Source organism: Ascaphus truei, chromosome 5 (assembly GCF_040206685.1).
Source record: "Ascaphus truei isolate aAscTru1 chromosome 5, aAscTru1.hap1, whole genome shotgun sequence".
In the NCBI taxonomy this organism is placed as follows: Eukaryota; Metazoa; Chordata; class Amphibia; order Anura; family Ascaphidae; genus Ascaphus; species Ascaphus truei.
Window position 1 is genome coordinate 135,368,175 of NC_134487.1, and position 18,447 is coordinate 135,386,621.

Here is an 18,447-nt window from a genome sequence, read left to right on the forward strand (position 1 = left end):
CTCCCAATCCTCTTTTTCTTCTTTAGGTACTGTTTCTTGTTCCTTCTTCATCTGTTTTTGGTAAGGATCTATATCGTTCGAGGGAGAAATTTTCTTGGCACTTCTTGTTATTACTGGTGCAACAACTGTGGCCTCCTGCAACGCTGATGACGGTGGATCTTTTCGAGTCTTGTCTTCTTGAAGGGCAGCTTGCTTGGCTGCTTGGTCCGCGAGGAAATTTCCCTGTGTCTCTGGTGTATTCACCTTTCCATGTGCTTTGATTTTTACTACCGCCACTTCCTTGGGTAGCTGTAGAGAGTCCAATAGTCTTTTTATGGCATCCGCGTGCTTGACCGGCGTTCCACTTGCTGTAATGAATCCACGATTAGCCCAGATGGTTTCAAAATCATGAGTGACTCCAAAAGCATAGGCACTGTCTGTGTAAATGTTGACCTTTTGACCTTCTGCGAGGTTACAGGCTCTTTCGACAGCAATTATCTCCGCTTCTTGTGCCGATATATGGCTGGGGAGAGCTTCTGCTTGGAACAATTGGTCGACTGTGGTAACGGCGTATCCGGTATGGAAACGTCCGTGTTCATCAGCAAATCTGGAACCATCAGTAAAAAGGGATAGATCAGGGTTTTCGAAAGGTGTCTGTTGAGCCCGGGATGGGGTACCTTGCCGCTGTAGTTCTGTTATACAGTCATGGTCTTCCGACTCATGGATCCCCCCTTCCACCGGAATAAGCGTTGCAGGGTTGAGTACTGTACATTTCTTCAGGGTGACATAGTCTGGTATGAGCAGTGCAGACTGAAGCCTCAGTAAACGTTGCATGGTTAGGTATTTCGGCCTAGACAGGTTGAGAATAGCATGGATGTCATGCGGTGCTTGGATAACAAGAGGGTGACCCATAACAATGTCTGCTGCCTTGTTGAAAATTTCGAATGTTGCTTGTACTGCTCGGAAGCAGGATGGGTGCCCTTGTGATACAGAGTCCAATTTAGCAGAGTAGTAAGCCAGAGGTCTCATTCGGTTACCGTGCGGTTGTGTGAGGACACCCGTAGCAAAGCCATTATGTTCGTCCACAAATAGAGTAAAAGACTGGTCGTAGTCTGGGAGGCCCAATGCTGGGGCGTGTGTAACCAGGTCCTTCAATATATGGAAGGACTCCTGTAGTTTTGGTCCTTGGATGGAGTCCTTAAGCAATTCTGGTCTCTTTATAGCGTCGTACAGTGGTTGCATATATTGGGACGCATTTGGAATCCATTGGCGACAAAAAGTGATAAGTCCTAGAATTTGTTGGAGACCACGGATATTCGTGGGCATTGTCAGTCTGTCAACTGTGTCAATTCGATCAGGAGTGAGATGTTTTTCTCCTTTAGATAAACAATGTCCAAGGAAAACAACCTTCGGGCTACACCACTGTACCTTGGCTTCTGAGACCTTCGAGTTGATAGATGCGAGATGAATCAATAAGGATACTGAGGCCTGTTCACACACTGGAATAGAAGGTGCACATATAAGAAGATCATCCACATATTGAAGTAACGTGATTTCTGTATGGGCTTGTATCCAGGGTTCAAGGCAGAATTTCATGGCCTGTGTGAACTGGTTAGGGCTATTCTGGGCACCTTGTGGCATAACGGTCCAAGTACGCTGAATTCCTCTGAAGGTGAAGGCGAAGAGAAACTGAGAGTCGGGGTGAAGAGGCACGGAAAAAAAGGCATTTGCCAAATCCAGGACCGTATAGGCCTCACAGTCAGGCGGGATTTGGCTAAGAAGAGTATGTGGGTTAGGGACAACTGGAGTTTCCAGAATAGTGGCGGCATTGATTGCCCTGAGATCTTGAACCAGTCGATATTTGGCTGGTTCATTTTTCGCCGTTTTCTTTTGGACTGGAAACAGAGGTGTATTGCAAGGGGAAGTGCATTTTATCAGGGCCCCTTTTTCTTCGAGCATTGCAATTTGTTTTTGTAGGCTTTGCTCCGTTATTGCCTTGAGTGGGTATTGCGGTACTCTTGGCGGTACGACGTTGGGTTTGAGTCGTACTTCTACTGGAGGCACGGGTAAGCGTCCGATATCATCTGGGCCTAATGACCATACTTCTGATGGCACCTTTTCCTTGACCCAAGAAGGAACAGGTGATGTTGTGTTCATGGTCATAATTTGCTGGAATAATACAGGAAGGGCATAAAAACAACACGATGCCTCAGGAGAATCAGAGGAAGTCGGGTAGTGTAACTGTACTCGTAGGCCCGACTCGTCATATTGAAACGTTGCTCTCATATGAGACAACAAATCCGCTCCCAACAGATTAACTGGACAGGAACTGGAGACTAAAAATCTGGACATAACTTCAGGGAAGGGGCCTACATGAACTGGTACAGTGAGAGGGGTATCCAAAGATTGTCCTGTAATCCCTATACACGTCATAAAATCGGGGGAAAGATCTATTCCTTGGGGCAGATCCTCGGCTGTTATGACTGATCTGGCCGCTCCCGTATCCACCATAAAAGAGACCGGTTCTCCTGCAACTTGCAGCGTGATAGATGAACCGTTCGGGTAGCTGTATTTGGATATAGCAGCCATGGTGGAAACGGGTTGGCCCGCACTTCATTGGGGAGTAGGGGGACCAGGGTAGGTATTATAGGGATACGGACGGGGCAAAGGGATTTCGTTTTGAGGTTGCTCTGCGATAGAAACCTGTTGTTGGGGTTGCTGCCATGGGGACATAGGCCATCGTCCATTGTTATCGTAGTAACGCACAGGTTGGCTTCCTCTCATACGGTCCCGGCAATCTCTTTTGAGGTGTCCCAGCCTGCCGCAATGGTAGCAGGGACCCCTGATTCTTGGTGGGCCTTGGGGCCTATTGCCGGCATACCCCTGATTTGATTGGGCCTGATATCCCTGGTTCTGAAATGGCGCAGGGGGATACAGTTGCTGAGGTGGATTTCCCTGGGGTGGGGCTGAAGTATTGTACAGAACAGACACTTCAGTGTCTTCATGGCCCGCAACTAGAATCTTTTTAGGCGTCGCCTGCGTTTGTTTTTTCTGGAATGCTTTAGCTATTGTAAGGGCTTCTGTGTACCCCAATGAGGTCATCCATGGACATCCCTCTTGGACTGCAGCTCGTAGCTTTGGAGTAAGTCCATCCATAAATGCAGATGCCAGTAAATTAGCCTGTATTTTATTGCTGGTGGAGAATCCCATATCCCTAAACAACTGGAGCAACCTAGTGTGATATTTTTCTACTGATTCAGTAGCCTCTTGTGTGATGTCTTTAAGTGATGGGGTCTGGTCTGAAAGTCTATCCTGAGCCCATAGCTGTATTTGTTCCAAAAAATCCTCACCAGATTTATAGTCTGTGTCATCAACTATCCTGGCATCATTGAGAGATTTTTCAATAAGGGGCCAGAACGAATCTCCTGCCTTTAACATCGTAAGGGATTTTAAATCCGCCCATGTTGCAGAATAGTTCTGTTGAATCTGACGCAACATTCTATAAAAGGGCATGGGTTTGTCTTCTGGGTCGGGGAGTTGTTGCAATAGGGTGGAACTTTGTTGGGGCGTGAACTTGACATACCTAACTGTTCCTTCCGGGTTTGTATCATTGCATAGCTGTGAGTCACCCTGCTTGGGTCGTGGTACTGTTTTAACAATGGGGAAAGTTTGGGCTGTATTTTCACATGCTTCCTTAAACAACAGAGGTTTCTCCCCATCATTGGCCACAAGAATAATAGCATCCAATTCCACAGGATCCTCTTTTATTGTTTTTAACACAGCTTGCACAATATGTTTCACACATTGCTTAATTGGGTACCCATAAAGACCACCAGATATGGGAGGAAACGCTATAGAGCGGTCGATTAGGGTAGAGGGTTTGAGGCTGGAAGCATACATAATAGATGTATGCACCGCACTTTGCAGCAACTGTTTGGCTCTTTCTGGGGCATAATCGCGGTACACTGGACCTGCTGCATGTATAATCAAACTGCACGGTAAATCCCCTGGTCCGGTAACCGCTATACCTCCCACCGGAACCTCTCCGTGGTCTTGAATATATTTGTCAGAATCATGTCGAATACTTGGGCCACCCCTGTCACTAATTATCCTAGCCAAACCTCCTTTGTGTTGGAGCCTACTATTTACAGGGTTAACAATTGCTCCTATAGCCAGACTAGTGATATCAGCCTGCATTACTTGCACCATCACCTGCTGAGATTTACCCGTGAAAACTTTCTCAAAAATGGGTCCGGGACACCAGAGGTTATCGCGAACCAAGCCCCGTGACCACGATGATACTGCAGAAGCAGGGGACGGGGTCTCAGCCCTTCTTTCCTCTGTGGCATATGTCTCATTTGCCCTCCTTTCTTCGATGGCACTGATCTCATTTCTTAATTGAGTCAGATCTGCGGGCTGCGTGCTGACAGGGTACAGTGGCACGGTCAGAGCCGTGGGCTTGTTTGGTGGCAGAAAATACTGGCCAGAGGGAGTGACAATGGGGCATAATTTTATTTCCTCGTCTTTTTCCTGACTAGCAGGCTCACGGGGGCGGTGAGCTCCACAGGAGTAACAATTATCCCGTAATACTGGGTTCTGTAATTTGCATATGGGACATACCCAATATGGTGATTTCACGGGACATAGACTATTTTGAGGATATGGAGGGGGAGGGTTAACTTTAGGGGTAGAAGGTGTAGTTTTGTCACTTTCGGGTACTTTCATATAACAGTAACTTTCCTTATCTTTCCCTCCACATTCTATTTCAGTGAAACCTTCCTTTTGAAGCTCAATAGCCACACTCAAAAATTTCTCAGCATTCTCCCACAATCCTCCATCTTTCAACATTCCTTTGTTGCCTGGATTCTATCTTTCAACATTTTTGGTTGCAACCTTCCCGTAGGGGGTAAATCCAATACTTTGAACAACAATTTACATTTCTTGGTATACTTCTTTCCCTCCCGTTCTGTCACAAGAGTTACGGAATCCCGTGCACCAGAAGGCAAATCCTTCTTTAAAAACTGCGAGAACATTGTCTATATTAAAAACAACCTCGGACATGTTCGCCAATTACCGGCGGTACCTGGACTCTTGAGCTTCAGCGATAAATTGACCTAGACGGGGAGGCGCGCAGACCGTCCCCGGACCGTCACCTGTATGGACGATCCTCCTATTATCTAACAATAGATATCCTTACACACTCGTCCCCTAACTACTTATAATGTCGTTATTCCGTAACCCTTATGACATATGAACATAAACCACACATCTGGCAGGCACAAGACCTTACCAACTATATAAATCCTTGGCGGGAACCACCGGACTCTATGGTCTCGTATAGATTAACAATACTTAGCCCATCAACCAAGTGTCGTCAACCTGAACAGACTGACAGGAGTTCGGTAAAAATATATTCTGAATATATCTTACCTTGTCCTTAGAGGTTGATCAGACCCCCAGATCAGTCCGGACAGGGGACATCCTCCTTGGATGGAGATGGGTTCAGGATTGTTCCGATGTCCCTTCACAAGGATCCTGCCGACTACGCCAACTGTTAAGGTCCCTTCAATCGAGGGTCTCTATTGCTCAGATGTGGGCTCCAAATTATGTATCTTAGGCCTGGGTGCACCCCGGATCGCAATAATGACACAGAGTCACGTATTAGTTTCCTCAGACAAGTAGTCAAGACAAGACTGCCGAGTTTTTGTATTACAATCTATTTATATCAAAGTAGGCTAACACTAGCCAATCATTCAATGCCACACCTATTATGCGGCAAAGCTTATCCAATTATATTATTACATTAGTTAGTAGAAAAAAGGCACGATGGGGGCGATGGGGGCGGGGGTCTTGTCGGCAGATGCAAGTTTCACAGGAATGCCGTGTGTCCTTGCTTTCTGAAGTTATGTTTCGTTTTCTCTGTAATCAGTCGGCTTTAGGTCACTTTGCTACTTCTTTATTGCGTGGGCCAGAGTCTGTGCAAGCAGCATTCCACAGTCACCTCGGATAGAAAACAGTATTAGTAAAAAAGCACAGCAGACAGATAAATATGGAGACGAGTGGTTTCTATAAAGCATAGAGATATGCTTAGGGATATTTTATCCTTCACAGTTCTAAGTGGATGCACCTGTTATACTAGGGTGGACATTAGAAGATCTTTAAGATTGTTACCATGTATATGCAAATACAATATATGTATGCTTAATCATTTTGCAAGTAACGAGGGTTTGTTTTTACCGGACCTTATTAGGGCATTTTTTGTTGATAAAGTTTTATGAGTTTAAAGGTTATTTGATTTATTTATTACCCAGGTGGGATAATTTCAAATTTGTATTTTATTTTCAGAACTATTAGGTTTTTGATATTATAAAGGTATATTTGTATCGCACACGTTTAGAGTGTGGTCTCATTTGAAATCTCTTGACCTCTAAGAAGTAGGGTTCTTTTTTAACTGATTCCGTGCGCAGGAGTATATATAACTTTTTTCCTTAAGGATATTCATAGCATGGCGGCAGCATAAGTGTGTCAGGAGTGCAGTGAGGCGGAGGCAAGAGCCACAATATACGAGGAAGGTGTAGAGGCTGCAGGTAGGTTTGCTCTGGGTTCAAGAGTTATGGGGCACAGCGACTGGCACCAGCATGAACAGGGGCAGCAGATATGGTAGACATTGGGAGAACCGACCTGTTATGCTGGTGTAGTCTGGATTAAAGGAAATGGACATCTGCCATTGATAATTTTGTACCAATACACTTTAGAAGATCAACTTACTTCAAAAGGTCTATAAAGAGCTCATCTTACTATTAGTAACCAGTATTGGATCAGGATGCTCAGTTCACCATGAAGGAACATGATATTAAAACGATAATACATTATAAGAAAAATGTAAACAACGTGAGAAGTTGTATTAATATTCTGACTTAATGGAAAGAGCAACAAACAAAAAGGAGATCATTATTATTTGTATTACTTTTCTTCTCAATTGTAATTTGAGGACCATAATTGGATCAACAAAGGTGTGTGGTTTGGACAAAGCTCAAAAACTCCAGTGATAAGGATGTTATGTTTAATGTCATGTCGTGATGTAGGCTTCTTTCTGCAGTATAAATAAAGTGGCTCTGGATGGATAATTTACATCAAACCTTCAGATCTTCCAGAAGTGTTGCATTTGAAGACTCAATATCCCACCATTAGCATCATGAAAACTGCTGTTGCCTTTCTGTTGGTGGCTCTAAGCTGCTGCTTTGGTAAGTAAGATTGAAGCAGTAAATTATTGAACATGTTTTTCTTTTTCACTGTGGGAAACTTAGGGGAGATGTACTAGACAGCAGTAAAGAGACTTTTATGACAGTAAAACATGTTATGGCTACCATCGTGTTTCTAAAGATGTAACCATTCTTACAGCAGTTTTAAAATGTTTTTTTTTTTTTACTGTAGCTCCACAGAATGGGATCTGGGAGAAGTCTTATGGCTAAGAGATGGAATTGTGTTCAACATGACCATAAGCTAATTGGGGAAGGTTTTATATTTAAGGCACTGGTAGCCATGAGACACATGTAGCTAGGTGATTGTGATTTACAGTAGAATTACTTTTTAAATCTGTAATACCATTTAAATACAAAATAAATAAATCGCACTGTTTTGCTAAACAGCTGAACAATGGCTGATTGCTTGTTTAATTGAATAAAATAAGTATATCAATAATATCACATTTTAACCAAACAGATTCAAATTTAAATAAAATGAAAAGTAATTTGCTTATTTATAAGTTAAGACACGTTGGAATGAGCTGCATCTCTCTTCCCTTAAGTCCTAAAGTGGTTTCCAGAGTAAAATAAAGCAATACGCAATATGTTGCAAGATGCATTAGCAATGAAGGGGTTAACAAGTACTTCATTAGAACATGCTAACCCCAGGAGGATTACAGTAAATAGATTGAAAAGGTAATATAAAAGGTCTATTTACACATTAGAACTTCATACCTCACTCTAAAAAAATGTTGCCACTTGTATAATTTTAAATTCTTCCATTCTGGCTCACAGTATTTGCTAAACCAGTTTCTAAATTGTGCATTCTGGCTGAAGAATACAGAAACAGGAAGAAACATATACTACAATATGAGTCTTCTGCGTGTTATCCTCAGGAAGACACCGCTTGTATAGGGACAGTTGCATCCATATCCATGAGACATGGATTGTTTGCACAAAAAAACGTTTGTAAATACAGCAATATGAAATGTCCCATAGAATACCACATGGTCTGGCCATGATACAATGTGTTTTGACACCTTCCAAACCACTGCTTAGAAAATATTCTTTTAAGTCCCATAGATATATTTGCAACTTTTTTCAAGGCTTAAAAATACATAATTTGCTAAGGTTTTCCCCATTTTAAACAAAGGTAATTCATTCAGTAAGAAATAAATGTAATGTTCTTGTTTTTTGTAGATGTTTACAAAGTTTGTGTATTGTGCTATATGTCTAAGTTTTGTTATAATGTCTGTTTCAAAGTGATTATTTTAAATGGTGCAGGTAGTGATAGAAGTACCTCCTTTTGGAAAATGTCATGAAGATGCTGTGACAAAGCATTCAATATGCAGTAAACTGCTTCTCCAAAGTAGGCTTGGTCCTTCCATATTGAATAAGGGCCTTAGTTCTAAACATTAAGAACATAATCAGAAATACATTTATTGATCTCTAATTCATGAAGATGTTGCTATGTTTATGTTAACTTATTGTCTTTGAATTCTAGATTCTTCTGCCGCCACTAAAATCAAGGCATCATGTCTTACCGTTCTATTGCAGGTATAATATTGATCTGTTTTTCATGCATGCTGTTTATTTTATAGACTGTTGGACTGTAGATTAACAGAAAATCTTGAATTGACCATGAACACATTTTTCAAAACGAGGCTCTGTGCGGATACGAGTGTATCTTTTAATCTGTGGTATAACTGTGATATGAATACCCTGTCCCTCTACCCTATACCTTGACTTACCCATGCCTCAATCTGGTCCCTTCCCCCAAGTCCCCAAGAACAACACTAAACAATTTCTTGGGATGAAAAAACAGTTTATTATAATAACAACCTTTTAAACAAAGCATGATACTCATAACAATTATCCATACTAGGGACCCAGCCAGATGACTCGGTTACTATTAACAAAGAACTCAAAGGATACTTTCATCTCATACCCACATCACCACTCACCTCCCAGGCCACATGGCACAAAACACAACATACAGAAGTAAACCACCATCCGAGCCGGGAAAAGAATCATGTTCATCAATCTTCCTGGTCTAACACAAGGAGCCAATACTAATGAGGTCCTCCCCCCCACCCCCTATATTACAATTCTCAAGCTATAACATCCCCAAGCTGTGACGTTTTAACTGAGATATGACAACCCCTTTTGAAATTGCCATCCCTTTAATATCATAAAACAGGGTGGGTGTGTGGGAAATTCTCTTCAGTGAATTCTTGCAAATAGATGGAGGTAAGATTGCTTCCCCCCTCCTTACATACCAATCCTAACTTGACCTAACAGCTGTTTAGGGGAGAGGGCCCTCTGCATTAAGCCATACCACACATTCCCTTACAGGTTCAGGGCTTTGTTAACCCTTATTCTTTAAGGGGATAATAAAGTGGGATTTATGCCATGTATAATAGCCAAAAAACAGAATGCAATTTGAGGTGATGAAATAAAAGAAATCTCTCTTCCTGTCTCTCTTTCCAAAAAAACTGGGGAGAGGTGAGATTAATGGCTCTGACTTTCCAGGTGATATGCAATCTCAGACCTCTGGATATGTGTAGTTAGAGGGAAAATCTCTTTTGCGCTAATGACCATTATAGTTAAAGCAACAACGTTTATAGAGGAAAACAACAGTTACCCTGTGTTAGTGAGCTTTAAAGACACATGTACTGTAGCATTTAATGCTCAACACCTCGTTAACTGAATAATGGAGCTAGTATGCAATGTTATGATCAAGCCTAATTTGGATATAATTTGCCTTATAGTTAGCGGTAGGAAACATGGCTTAACGTTATGTTAATTTCCTTTTAACATACACAGTTAAGAATGTGACGTTAAGTTCCCATCATGTTCAGTCACTTAATGTAACTCTGTGGATGTTGACCTTTATAGAGTTATAGGGGTTAATTATTTAAGTCTCCCAGCTGCAATATTCCCCTTCGTCTCTCGCTCCAAACCATTCAGCACTTCGTCTTTATTCTATTTCTGCCTTTTACGTGTGACGAAGGTTTAAGGCTATATTTATAAGAAGTGCTACTCCATATAACACCATCTATGCTGGAAGTCATTTTAAGACCACAGTTAAGGCAATAGGCAAAGAAGGGACATATTTATTCATTAGTGTCACTCCACACAGATATCTTCAATACAAGATGCTACCTTACTGTCAATCACTTGAATGGATCATAAAGCGCTATATTTATTAAGCCATGTCTGAATGTATCTTAAGTAGTAGCACATTTTAGTAATTATGGCCCTTAGGCTTTATGAACATGATTGCATGCAATGGATCACTTTTTTACTCACTTGCGTCTTCAATTTTGTAAATCATGAATTTCTTTATAGAGAGATGCTCCTGCCCTTCTTCTGAAGCTACATGATCTTCTCTGTCTCTACCAGCAAGGAAAGGTAAAAACTGTACTTAAAAATGTACCTAATCATTTTTTATTAAATGTCATTTTGAGGTAACGCTACAAGTGAGATACAGATTAAATTCATATTAAACAGTAAATAAAGAATTATACACTATGCTCTTCCCTACTCTACTGATTACTTTCCATTAAGGGTCAAGTATTGTAACTAAAATAAAATGCCTTATTTCTCTATCCTTTTATAATTTCTGTATTAATTTAACCACATACAAGAATCATTCCATCTCTTTCATGAAGCCTACGTTACTGTACTTATTATGTATCTCTAAGCTCTTCTGTCCCATTGTTACAGCCAACACTCTGTAGCAAACTGTTATTTGGGAATAGAATCGTACAAACTGTTAGTTATACGGCCACAGCAAAGGAAGAAATAGAATAAAGCGAATAATAAAAGGGTAAGGAGGGTAGAATAAAAAAGCTCCTGTGCATATCAAAAGTGAACATGTCAGTGAGAGCAGCAAGAAGTAATAAATAACAAGGGGATTGGCAATTGAGGAATAATTACATACATCTGAATTAATATGTTCAGTTTCTTTACAATATATTTCAGACCATTTAATAAATATTTGCAGCAAGATATGAAATACATTCCGTAACTTAGATGTAAGAAATAGCCATGACATATTGATAAATGTGTTATATCTTATCTGTTTTTGTATAATTTTACAGGATGAAAATAATGAGGAATTATACAAAAGATTTCTTAAGGAATTGAACATAACTCTGGTAACATAGATTTAATCTTTTACTCCAGCCTTGTTCATATGACTGATTATTCAATGTCAATTTATTTCATTTCAAAGTCATTTCTTTTTTCCTTCTTTAAATTAGGGCATTGATAATTTTCTTGTACAGTATCTATATGAAATGTACTAATTTATATAAACCGCTGATTGCTAGAGTATATAACAATTAGGTTATTTAAATGTAACTATTCCAGTTCTTAGTCCAAAGTGAAAATGTATTTAGGCTTAAACTACATGAATTCTAGAAAATATATTATTGCTAATATCAAAATATTGTAATGCTTTTACACAAAGGTAAACCATAAGAATTATTTTTATAAACCCCTTTTGAACAAATTCCTAAAGTCTTAAAAATGTTTGAAATTAAATTATTTTCTTTTAGTCATTTTTCTAAATCTAAAACAATTGTCATGAAGCCCTAGATAAAACGACATAAATAACATCCTATTCTGTAATGTTCTTTTTTATAATTACTTCGTTTCTTAATTTCCTTATTATCTTCCAGAAAGATGCAGGCTGTTCCCTTGACGAAGTTCTGAAAACACATGGAGTATTGGTAAACCGTCTTTATTAGTGCCAGTTACATGTGTAACTCATTATTGTAACGAGATAATGGGGTGTACTCCTAGTTAGAGTTGAGGTATGGTATAATTAGAAATGTTAAAGTGCCCAGAGACCAAAGAAGCGATGGATCTATATAGAATATGTGATCCTCAGCAAAGAAAAGAAGAAGAAACATCCACACTGAATTTTTCTACTTAGAATAAAAATGTTGTGTAGGAGAAAACATATCTAGTTTCATCATATAAAAAAAGGGGAGAGAAAGCACAACATACTGTATATACAAATCAATTAGCTCGCTCACAATTGGAAAGTCATAAATAGTATAACAAAGATACTTCACCAAAATTAAATGACCAGGGAAGTACAGTAGATACAGCTCTATGGGTAGATGAAAAAAAGGAAAGGGCGTTTAATCCATATTCACAGGTGTGCAACGTTTCAGAGCCATCTCAGGGCCCCTTCTTTTTGTGAGGAGCAACATCCTTCCCATATTTAATGAATTGGTATATCCCTGTATACATTTTTTCTTGCTAAAAAGATGTCCAACCATTTTTTTAACATATATATTGTATCTGCCATCAAAATCCAATGGGTAATGAATTCCACATTTTAATTGCACTGAGTGTAAAGAAACCTTTCCTCGTGTGTCATCTACAATAAACCTGTAAAACAATTCAGCATTTCAATTGTGTAGTGCTGTCTGCTGGCAATATTTGTCTTAACATTTTAAAGTGTCTGGACAATTAAAGCTTTGTATGCGCACAAATAATTCACTTCAACTAAAGTGCATATTTATGTAAATAAAAAATCAAAAGGATCATTCTAATTTTGACTTAAATACCTAAGTTCAGACTAATAAATAGTGGTGTTTGAAATGAACCGATACGCCAAGCACCATATAAGTAAATTCTGAAGCATTCTCTTTTGTTTTCTTATATGTAGTTAATATATTTCACCTTTTTGTTTCTTATCAACAGTAAAATATTTACTGTTTTAATATTTAATATTTTTCTCATTTAGGAAAACGTTGGCGACCAGGCTGGGAAAGTCGCGGACAAAGTTGTCTTTGAAATTCTTGAAACGGCGGTAAAATATTTGCATTTTGGACATTGCATTGTTGATCAATATAGATTGTGTGGGTTTTTATACTGTAGATGATGTAAAATTGTGGGGCACATGTGGACAATTAAACTTGTCAACAGGTGCTAGTTTGAATCCTGTTTAATCTCATTCAGGTACTCACATAAATACTGAACACTGTCTGTCAATTTCAAACTTAAATTCATATTATTTTACTTGAATATACTATGTGCTTGTATGTATGTATGTCTTTATTTATATAGCGCCATAAATGTAAAAATTTCTAAACTACTTTACATATATCCACTTAAACCAGGAGAATGTTTTGATGTAAAAAGAAGGGAGAAAAAGTGTGTATGACACACACGCACACCAAAAATATATACAACTTGTGAGTACATTCACGTCTCAGGCAGGTCTGCAACCCTGCCTTTCCCCATTATCTCAGAGCATATAACGATTTTACTGCAGCCAGGGATTCTGGGTAATTACATGTTTATGAGCAGACTGTGTGTCACTAGATGTGTGTGAGTAGGTTTAGTTGCTATGCACTTCTTTTAAAAAAAGGCTGTGCTGAAAAAGCTGTGTAAAACGGCAGCATAAACTTAAATGGGCCCATGTTAAAATAGACAAGAAGCAAAATGTGACACACTGCGTGCTGAATTTGCATGCCATTATCCAGAATCCTTTGCTGTTGTAGAATCATTATGCTAAGAGATAATGGGAAAAGGCAGGGTCTCAGACCTGTCTGACACATGCGATTGTATCCACGTGGTATTTTTATTTGCTGTACACTGTACGGAGTAGAGTTTTTGGCACTTTTTAACTCAAAATACATTAGTGTGTGTGTGTGTGTGTGTGTGTGTGTGTGTGTGTGTGTGTGTGTGTGTGTGTGTGTGTGTGTGTGTGTGTGTGTGTGTGTGTGTGTGTGTGTGTGTGTGTGTGTGTGTGTGTGTGCGTGTACACACCCATGTACCAAATTGGAGTAAAGACATACATAAATAACACTAATAACTGAAAAATGAAAATGTGTTAAGTGAAAATTGACTTAGCACAGAGAGCCATATGAATGTTAGAAACATGTCACCCACATAATGATTTATAACATACTGTAAATTAATTTGTAGATTAAAACTCTTTATTGTAGGATGACCTGGAAATTACTGGACAACTACTGGGTGCTGTATGTAAATTGTTGGTAAGATAAATATTTATTTATCCGTAAGAGAGATCACACATTTTGAATAGTTCGGTCAAAAAAGAAGATGAAGAGAGTAAGACATACTGTATAGCCACTGAATAGGATACATCTGCTAGTATCTGTAATAACGATATCAGACTATGCACTTTGAGTTCTTGGTCCAGATCCACAGAGCTCTGTTAACTCAGGGCTCAAAAAGGGCATTTTCAAAATCATTTACAGACATTATTTTCTCTGAGGTAAACGTGAATCCACAAAGCTAATTATAATTATATGCAAAAACAACAGCCATTATAAGCATAGGCTCAATGTTATGTTAAGTCAGCAGAGCACTGCCTTGTGTTAGCTTCAATAAGATGGTGTGAAGCCTGTCTGACTCCCATCTTTTCCCTGAATACGTGTTTAAGTAATGTAACAAAAGGAAGAAAGTATACATGAGGGGGAAAGAACCCGTAAATAACAATGTATTCTTTATATCTTACCTAATGCTGGTCTTGCACTCATCCAGACCATGTAAAATCCCAATTTAATGTTCTGAATGTAAGTAATACCAAGTCTAGCAATGACCTAACAAAAGTCTCATTAAATCCCTGTGCTAACTATAACGGAGCTCTCTGATTATGACTTGTTAGAGGGAACACCTATTTTGTATATCACTAGCGCTAATATCCCTTATAGTTAACACAATGTCCTCTCCAGCAAAAAACAGCACTTTTGCTTTATTGATCTTCGAAGATCCCCGTTAGCACTTAATGATGTACTGTATTAACTTAACATACTGCATCATCATTGTCATTAACAGAGCTTTGTGGATATGGGCCTTTGAGAGCCATAAAGTCATTTATGAATCAGCAAAAGCCTGAAAAAATGTTTCACTTGTGTTTTTATTTTGTTCTAGTCTATGGAAAGATTAATTCTGTAATCACTCATTTTTATTTCACAATTAGGGAAAGACTCTCCTTGGCCTGAAAGAATCATTGGTAAGAATTTCTTTCTTCTGGTTATTTTCCTATCTCCTACATTACAGATGTAAAATAAATGTACCCAATTATGTCAATTAACCAAAATATTAGCCCTCAGAATGCTGTAAAATAGTTCACCTATAAGTAAGTTTCCGACAATGGAAACAAATGTTAATTAGAGGGAAATTTCAAGGTTGTAGAATATTTTATAAAAATTCTCATTCAAGATTTTGCCTTTTCCTCTCAATGCTTTTGTCCACACCTTAAATAATAGAGCATTTAATTAAACTACTATACTGTAGTGGCAGATTCAATAGACTGTAGAAATTAAAGTTTTGATAGAAAAATATATAAATTCAACCTTTTAAATCAACCGTTGTTGGGCAGATAATTTATTTTAAAGTGAAGTGAATACATTTTGAATTCTTTAAACAGTAAAATATGTTTCTTTTATGTGTTCCAAATCCTTTAAAAATATCATCAAATAAAAATACCACTTGTGAGCATATTCACATGTCTCAGACAGATCTGCAGCCCTGCCTTTCCCCATTATCTGGGTACATTGTGCTGCCAGAATGTCTTCCTAATTCCAGCTGGGGAAGGATGTTAAAGTGAACTGAAATTAGACTTTATTTTTGTCCTACTGTGATGACATCCTGAACTGACATATACGTCCTTATTTCAAAGGAAATGTATGTGTCATATGTGGCAGATTATTATTTATTAAAAAGGTACATAAGGCTATAGGAACACTGTTGCAGGGTACATGCAACTACACACGCGGGTCTCTTGACAAGGCTTATTTATTTAGCCTTAAAAGATATACAGCACCAAAAACAAAAATAGCTTTTCATCAGCAAACAAAAAAAACCTGTCTTTTTCTTCAGCAGACAAAACTAAACAGTTTCTCTTTAGCAGACAGTGTAAAAATCAGGCAGCTACCCTTTTCTATGAAGCAGACAGACCGTTCATAATTCATGTACTTTGATAATCTCTTCAGTAGCTTACTCCTCTCTTCTCAACCAGCACCCATGTGTCTACAGCCTGGGGTTTTAACACACCGTGATTAGGCAGCTGGGATCCAACTAATTGTCCTGAGGTTCCCAGCTGAAGTTAACCTAGTCACTGCTGCACTGCAGAATAGACATAGGTTTTCCAGGCATATAGCTGGTGGCTTTTATTTACCCTGTCACAAACACTCTACATAACAATAAGGATCAATTACCGCTTGACCCATGTGAGTATATCATAGATAGAGTAACAGGTATCAAGTAAGTCCAGCATGTAATCCAACAAAGTCTCTATTGTAACTTTAAAATGGCTTGTACAATCCTAATATAAATATTCCTCTGGTTGTCATTGCCCTGATCCCAATGATTATTGTGCATATAATTCAATACACTACGCTGATGCTTTACTATTACGGGGTGACACATACAGTATTGAAAGATGACTTGATTAATCGCTAAAAGATGTCTCGCATACAGGTGAGTAGAAGGGGCCATTTTAACAAGCAGATGTATAATTGAAATGTGCTAAAAGACCCTTTTGTTTATCTGGACTTTCCTTTAATCTCTCCATCAGGCCGGTTTAAAGATAGACAATATTCTACCAGGACTTTTAGGATGAGGAACAGAAATCCCAGTGTACTGTAAGTGACACATCATGACATTAACATTTAAAAAAATTCTCCAGGAATATTCATATGAATTAACCAGTTAGACAAATAAATATATACAGTATATATAGATATATATATATATATAGATATATAGATATATATATACTGAATATATAAAAAATTAAAATTAGTAGATGAAACCGTTCTGTGGCTAACAAAATGCTTTATATATATATTTATATATACGTGTAAAACAGTGACAATGGACAGAATGGAGAGGTAGGGGATGCTGTGGTGGGGGAAGATGTGGATAAGAAGAGAGGCAGGCAGGATAATTACAAACAATTTCCGTTTTAAAAATATATGCGAGAAAAAAGTCAGCAGCGCACAACCCTAGTGCATTACCAAAAATAGGAGTTTATTATAAGGTAAAAAATGGTTATGTGCACTTACAAGAAAACAAGAGGTTAAAAATCACATAAGGTTTTCTTTGCTTTTAAGAGGTACAATACCACTGCTGAGGCTTGAAATCATCTGGCACTCTGTTTATAGGGAAAGTCCGGGTTTGTTGGTGTCAAATGACACTGGCTCCAACTTCCACACAGCACAAATGTGCTAAGCTTTTTTCCAGCCTCTGTGTTAAATCAATAGCTCTATAACAGCTAATTACAGCAGCACACGCAGAGTCACTCAGTACACAACACAGCACCTCATGGCAGCGTGGTCACGTGGTCACGTGTGCGTGATGACGTCACCTGACGGCGTTTCGTCAGCTTCAGCTGAATTTCTCAAGGGATATATATGTGTGTAACACACACTTTTTTTGTAGATGTGTCTAATTAAAATATTCTTTTGATAATCTTTATTACATATATATTACATATATATATATATAAAATTATATGTGTATATGTGTATATATATATATATATATATATATATAACAAAACGTGACAATTTTGCACTACAAGACGATGACATGTCCATGATGCAGATTTGCTGCTGATAATGTATACAACTCAGAAGACCACATAACAGTGTTTATTCTAAGTAGGAAAAATATTTAACATGTAAAAAGTTATTTATATGGAATTCTGCATCGCTTTATTTAAATGTACTTTATATATTGTGTCTGTTTTTTTTTTAGGAAAACCCGGTTTTCTGAATCAGAAAAACTTCATTCTTACATCTAAATACTAAATACTAAATACTTGACTCTACTCAGTGGTGTTAGTGCTTTTGTTTCGCTGATTATTTACATTCTTCTGGATCATGACTTTAATAAAACAGTCTATTTCAAAATCCATCATGAATTCTGTATTTATTTGCATGGTGTGTTTTTCTTTAATTATATTGTATTGTTTCAGAACAATGTTAATAGTCATTTATATTTCCATGGAGCCTATAATCCTACACAGTATTATAGAATAATAACAGAGACGTTATGAGTATGATTATAGATTATGGGGATAATAACAGTTGACAAAAAGTGAACATTGAGAGAAGGAATAATATTTTGAATGCAGGTTTAACCGTAAAGTAAAAAGAAGCCGGCGGATCCTAATCTACAGCATTAATATTGAGTGGAACAGGCAAGCATGCTGACATCATTA

General features: G+C 38.4%; 1 protein-coding gene across 1 annotated transcript; it reads left to right on the plus strand.

Annotated features, from left to right (window-relative positions):
• The first annotated feature begins 7,071 nt into the window (after window positions 1–7,071).
• Window positions 7,072–18,099, plus strand: LOC142494455 (ranaspumin-like). The gene is made up of 10 exons (XM_075598972.1): window positions 7,072–7,223; window positions 8,728–8,780; window positions 10,575–10,637; window positions 11,330–11,386; window positions 11,912–11,962; window positions 12,991–13,056; window positions 14,198–14,248; window positions 15,199–15,231; window positions 16,798–16,864; window positions 17,982–18,099. The coding sequence occupies exons 1-9, from the start codon at window positions 7,175–7,177 to the stop codon at window positions 16,840–16,842; spliced, it is 468 nt and encodes a 155-aa protein (XP_075455087.1). The 5' UTR covers window positions 7,072–7,174; the 3' UTR covers window positions 16,843–16,864; window positions 17,982–18,099.
• Window positions 18,100–18,447: the final 348 nt, after the last annotated feature.